Source organism: Quercus lobata, chromosome 9, assembly GCF_001633185.2.
Source record: "Quercus lobata isolate SW786 chromosome 9, ValleyOak3.0 Primary Assembly, whole genome shotgun sequence".
NCBI lineage: Eukaryota > Viridiplantae > Streptophyta > Magnoliopsida > Fagales > Fagaceae > Quercus > Quercus lobata.
This window is the reverse complement of record NC_044912.1, coordinates 19,935,072-19,941,274: the sequence shown is the minus strand read 5'-3', so window position 1 is coordinate 19,941,274 and position 6,203 is coordinate 19,935,072. Positions and strand designations below refer to the sequence as shown.

Below are 6,203 nucleotides of genomic sequence, written 5' to 3'. Positions count from 1 at the left end.
AAAATATGTAAGCGTGGATCTGAAGTTGCACCCATTGTCCTTGCAAGATTCAGTATGTACAAGAATCAAGCAAGAGTTGCAGAGGAAAAGGAAAATGAGGCTTGTGATAAGGAAACAGCAGCTATTGAGAGGGAAAACAAAACCAAGCAAAGGGAAGAAAAAGCTAGGGTGAGAGAGAGGATAGCTAAAGAGAAGTTACAGAAGTACAAATTTGCACTTGTTTTGTCATGGGGGTTTTTTGCAATTTTTTATGTGATTTCTGGTAAGATGGGAGAATTTAGAACAAAGCCATTGTGTTTGCCTTGAAGGCAAGTTGTTGTAGTTATTGTATAATTTTGGGTACTACCACTTTTGATAAGTGTATTCCATGTATTTGGCACTATGTAATGTTGTTGATTATTTGAATAGAGTATGCGGTTTGTTCTTTATGCGATGTGTTCTTTATGTGATGTGGTCTTCTTTATGTAATTTGTTCTTCTTTATGTAATTTGTTCTTCTTTATGTAATACTACCTTGTTTATGTAATGTGTTCTTTATGTAATGTGATCTTGTAATTTGAATAGAGTATGCTGTCTTGTTTATATAATGTGTAATGTTGCCTTGTTTATGTAATGTATAATGTTGCCTTGTAATATGTTCTTTATGTAATGTGTTCTTGTAATTTGAATAGGGTATGCAATCTATTCTTCTTTATAAAGATTGTGTATGTTGTACATCAATTGGGTAGGCAAGGACATGCATCCCATAAGATTCTGTTTACATCAATTGAAGAAGTATAAAGAAGTATGTTTTAAAGTAAGACTATTCCATACATATATAATAAGTATTGTTCAAAACAAGTGGACTCCACCTAACATTAACGGCTAAACACTGCCAAATTTTATCTACATAATAGGTGGTTATGTCCCCACTAAGACAATAACAAAATAACTTTACAATATAAAGTTCTGCACAATAACAAAAAAACAAAAAAAGTGGTAACATGCCACCATCAGACATGCACAATAACAAAAAAAAAAGTAAAGTAAAGTTTCTGCTTGCACATTCTCTAATCTTCATTTCCCAAAGACCTTGCCCTTGTCCTTGCCTTTACCTCTGCCTGTGCCTGTTGAGAACATTGCACTAGATGTCTCAGCTCTTAATCCACATCCTCTCCCATATGAGAACAAATGATTGCTCCCAACTACCCTTGGTGGTACCAACCCCCTTTGTGGCTGCAAAATACATAGAAACTCCATATCAAGATCTAATCCAATGTTTTATGTAAGTATAAAGGGTGGTGTTTGTATTTGTGTTTGTATATATAACTAAGATAGAAGTTTTCTTGTGTCTCATGTTTCCTTAGGAGTATGAGAGATAGGCTGGCTGCATGAGAACCATTGAGCTGTGGGTGCTTTACTTGGTGGTGGTCTATTTGAATCTACTGCAGATGCTGGTGGTCTGCTTGAAGTTGAAGCAGATGTTTCAATTGGCTGTGTGTATGGTTTGCTTGTTGGCTGCCTCAATGGCTGCTTTTATGGATGGTTGACTGGTTGACTTCGTTTGATGGGTGGTTGGCTTTCTTGTTGAATGGCTGGCTACCCCACTTGTTGGTTGACTAGTTGTCTACTTGGTTGCATTGTTTACTAGTCCAGGTGGGTGCCTTACTTGCTGGTTGGCTGCCTTGTTTGCAGATCTAGGTGGCTGCCTTACTTGAATAGTGGTTGCCTGGTTGGCCCTCTTGTTTGCTAATCTTGTTTATTGCCTTGTTTGCTCATTGGTTGCCTTGCAAACCTCATTGGCGGTTGCCTAGGTGGCTGGTTGGTTGGCTGCCTGACTGGCTAGTTGGCTGGTTGGTTGCCTGCTTGCCTGCCTGGTTGGCTACCTGATTGGCAAATTAGGGTGGCTGCCTTGCAAACCTCCTTGGTGGTTGCCTAGTTGGCTGACTGGCTGACTGGCTGGTTGGCTGGCTAGCTGCTTGTTCCTTGTCCCTCTTGTCCCTACAAAAAGAATTGTCTTGTATCAAAAATAGATTTGTAATATATTGTCATAGTGAACACATTCTTGCTTTACTTACAAATTTTTTTTACCTCTCAAGTCTCTGCCTCCTTTGCCATGGTGTCTCACCAGTTATTCCAGCCTTACACCTTCTTGAATTATGCCCCACCTGATGGCAAAACCCACATTTTATAGGTCTATATGACCTAGAAACTTTGTATGGGTTGTTTGGCTTATCTGCATCTTTCTTCCTTTTCATCGGTGGCCTGCCTGGAGGCTTGTACACAATTGGAGAAACAGGGGCAGGTTGGTTGGTTTCAACCTATTCATCTTGGCTAGGCAGTAGGGTAATCATCTCCTTATATGCAGTCACATAGGCATCCTTTCTAAAGCATGCATGCACATAAACCTCAGGCCTCTCCAGGTTCTTATAAATTGCTGCAACACAATGTTTACATGAGATTCTTGTCAAATCCCAAACTCTACAAGTACAACACTTTCTTGTAAGGTTAACCACATGCCTCTCATACTCATTATCCACCTCATATATATAGCAACCTGATGGAATAGCAGAAAATGACTTAGAATCAACTTTCAACTACTCAAGCTTCTGCACTATGTTTAGACATATGTCACTAGTGAATTTTTCAATCCCAATCCTCTTACTGTACATTCTAGTCATCAACCTGACCCTAATCCACTCTAGCATGGCAATGATAGGCTTATCCCTAACTTTTAGTATCATAGAATTAAATGACTCACTAAGATTGTTCACATAACAATCAGAGATGGCCCTTGCAGTGAAATGTGACTTGGTCCATTGGGTTGGTTGGATGTCTGCTAGATACTCTCATGCTTCATTGTCCAATTCCTTCATATCTTGCATTCTCTTCTCAAACTCTCTAACTGTTGTTGCTGCAGCACACCTCCATAATGCAGCCTTCAATTCTAAACCCTTGAAGTTTAACTTAAAATTGTTGTAAATATGTTTCACACAAAATCTATGTTCAACTGTTGGGAACAAAAGCTCCATGGTAGGTATCAATCCCTGGTTATCATAAATACAATAAAAAAACATCCAAAAAACCAAAATGAACACCATCTGCCTAAGAATAAAAACAAAACTTTCAAAAAGCAAAAATGTAATGATTAAAAACAAACAGCAGTCTCAAAAAGCAAGTGAATTGTATTACCTTCTGCCTATCTGAAATGAACACCAGATTCAGCTTATTTGGCCTCCTAATATCATCTGCAAATGTTTGTAAAAACCACACCAAAGAATCCTTGTTTTCTTGCTCAACTACACCTAATGCAACAGGGAAAATATTGTCATTCACATCACTTGCAGTTGCTAATAATATATGGCCACCAAACTTGCCCTTCAAATGGCAACCATCTAATCCTACAAGTGGCCTACACCCTCCCAAGAATCCAACTTTCTGTGCATTGTATCTCACATACATCCTCTTGAACTTAGGTTGTGTGTTAGGCTCAGTAATCTCAGTTTGCAGAATCACCTTACTCCCCACATCAGTTACTCTTATCATCTCTGCATAGTCCCTAAGCTTCCCATACTGCAACCTCTCATCACCGAGTATGAATTCTCTAACTTTCCTCTTAGCTCTGTACACTTGATTTATGCTCAAGTCCACATACACATCCTGCAAAACTCGATGCTTCACACCAGAAACTGCCTAAACAGGGTTTTTGTTGAAATCATTCAAGTATTTCCTAGCCACATATGTAGAAGTGACTTGGCTATGCTTGAATGTCCTCCCACATGTACAAGTTGAAACCATGGCCTTTATCTGGAAGGTTAACTCCCCTGTAATCTGTGATGCATATATCTTCCAACCACATTCATACTTGTAGTGGACAGAAACTTTGGTCTTTTCATTAAGCTTGAACTTAATGCCCACAGGCTTTTTCACTACATATTCCCTCAAGGTAGCCCTAAACACCTTCCTATTTGGGAACTTCATACCCTTGCATAACTTTGGGTTACTCATGCCAGTCTTCTCATTAAACTTTGGACATCTCACCCTTTCATCTTCATCCTCTACACTGTTTATGCTCCTAGTGTCATCATCATTAAGAGCTTTTTCAGCCCAATCATTATTATCATCAGCTTGATCACTGGTAGCAGCTTAATCACTGGCAGTAGCTTGATCACTGGCAATAGCTTCTGCTCTCTTCCCATTATCTGTAACTGGCTCTCTCACACCATCTCCCTCATTTAAATTTTCAGTATCTCTTTGATGCTCTCTCATATTGGGCACCTCATTGTTCTGAGCACCAAATATGTCATCAAGATACTCTAGTCCTTCATACCCTTCATCTAGTCAATTAGGTTTATCCATATCAACATCTTCACTACCAACAGTTTGTCCATGGGTAGCATGGTTATCCACATGCACAACTCCACCAACACTGCCATCCCTTAAACCCTCAACAAGTTCTTCACTAACATCATTTTGGTCAACCACAGATGATCTAACAGTATTGGTCACCTCCTCACAATCAGTATCATCATCTTCATCATTCATTTCCCATGTCTGGTCTACTGCAATTGGTTGCTCTGGTTCAACTATAGGTTCTTCAATAGCAATTGGTTCAACTTCAGGTTCTACATAAAGTGTGATTTCATTTGTTGGCCATTCAGCTTGTAGTTCACACATGCAGGTCACATCATCATCTGAAGTAATTAACCTCAACTCTTGCTCTAAGTCACCACTAGGTATTAAATAATAAATCCTACTGTTAATGGGTCCCCTAGTCTCAGCACAAATGTCTTGTATCTCAAAATGACTTAGTAGATCTAGATCAACATTAGCCATTGTAGATACCTCACCACCTACATACTCTAAACCAGGGTTCCACTCAAAATTCCCACTATGGTGAATAGTAAAATCAAAATGAATTTCGGCAATCTGCAGGAGTTAAAACACATGCACAAACAACAATAATTAAATACATAACCAATACATGCATAGAGAACATCAATGACAAAAGCAAAATAATTTTAGTTGCACACCAAACACTAAGTAACGTAGGGTCAGAGACAAGAAACACAACCAACTAAACAATTTTTCTCCATGGGACTACAGACAACCTAAAGATGCATCTAACCAAAATATTCCTAGGGACCATAGTCATCAATGTCAACTATAAAAGAACAAACACACCAATGGTAAACCCAACAATGGTAAACCACTAATTTTATGACAGAAAAACTTTAATCCAAATCACCTTCATCAATAGTTACACATTGAAAAAAAAATAAACACAACAATGGTAAACCCTTGAAAGTCATTTCATACCAGATATAGAGGAAAACCCAAGCTTCAGCACACCTCCTCCTTGCTTGCAAGTGTTCGGGGATTTCACTTTGGCAATCAAAGTAAAGAGATAAAGGGATTATGGGTTTGGGGATTTTTGGGGGTTCAAAGGTAGAGAGACGGAGACAGCTCGGTCCTTTTTTAGGGTTCTAATTTTGGCTTATATAGTAAATGAGATTTTCTAACGGAAATGGCAGAGATGGGTAACAGGGGTCTAACAGAGGCCACCTCAAGTGGGTAAAATGACAACTTTTAAACCATGTGTGGACATTGTTAAAATGAGTCAAACCACAAGTGGGTAAAGTGCAATTTTCCCTATAAAAAAAAAAAAAAAAAAAAAATTAGAGCCTTGCTACTATTTGAAAAAAATATAAATCTATATATATATATATATTTTAATAAATTTAGATTTAGAATAGGTACTCTTAACCCAAATTTGCCTTTTCTCATTCTTAAGTAAATGGACAAAAATGGACTAGATTGGACCAAATAGACTGAAAGGATTGAAATAAACCAAATTCAACCGAAATGCCATGCTTCAGTTTTCAGATGTTAAACGTGAACTTACCTACTTAATTTTTGTATGTAGGATGCGTAAAATTGCACCCAAAAAAAAAAAAAAATGAAGCAAGCAACTGGTTAGATCATTTTTATTATCAAAATGATTGTAAAATATGTAATGTTGTTATCAATTATGAAATTGAAAATAAAACAGAAAAAAGTGCAAACAGGAAAAGGACTGTGTAACACCCCAAACAAGAGTGGTCCACAAAGTTCCCCACCAACACCCCCATATGATTCTCTCACTCTCCTTATGTTTTTCTATTGTTTCTTCTTTCTCTTGTTCTTTTCCTCTTCTTCCTCACAGCTGAAAGTCCCCTCCTCCCT

The 6,203-nt window shown here is 38.0% G+C and overlaps 1 protein-coding gene across 1 annotated transcript; it reads right to left on the bottom strand.

Annotated features, from left to right (window-relative positions):
* Positions 1-2,827: 2,827 nt before the first annotated feature.
* On the bottom strand, positions 2,828-4,247 carry LOC115961351. Its single transcript, XM_031080348.1, has 4 exons — positions 4,133-4,247; positions 3,774-4,075; positions 3,171-3,671; positions 2,828-3,025 (listed from the first exon to the last, which is right to left on the bottom strand). Exons 1-4 carry the CDS (start codon positions 4,245-4,247, stop codon positions 2,828-2,830), a joined length of 1,116 nt encoding a protein of 371 aa, XP_030936208.1.
* Positions 4,248-6,203: the final 1,956 nt, after the last annotated feature.

What these genes read in the sequence shown, in the direction of transcription:
- LOC115961351 (XM_031080348.1), bottom strand. Translation starts at nt 4,247, where the DNA reads ATGAGAGAGCATCAAAGAGATACTGAAAATTTAAATGAGGGAGATGGT. An exon ending in CAGTGATCAAGCTACTGCCA is followed by an intron (nt 4,076 to 4,132) that starts GTGATTAAGCTG and finishes GGGCTGAAAAAG; the next exon opens with CTCTTAATGATGATGACACT. An exon ending in TCATTTCAGATAGGCAGAAG is followed by an intron (nt 3,026 to 3,170) that starts GTAATACAATTC and finishes TATGATAACCAG; the next exon opens with GGATTGATACCTACCATGGA.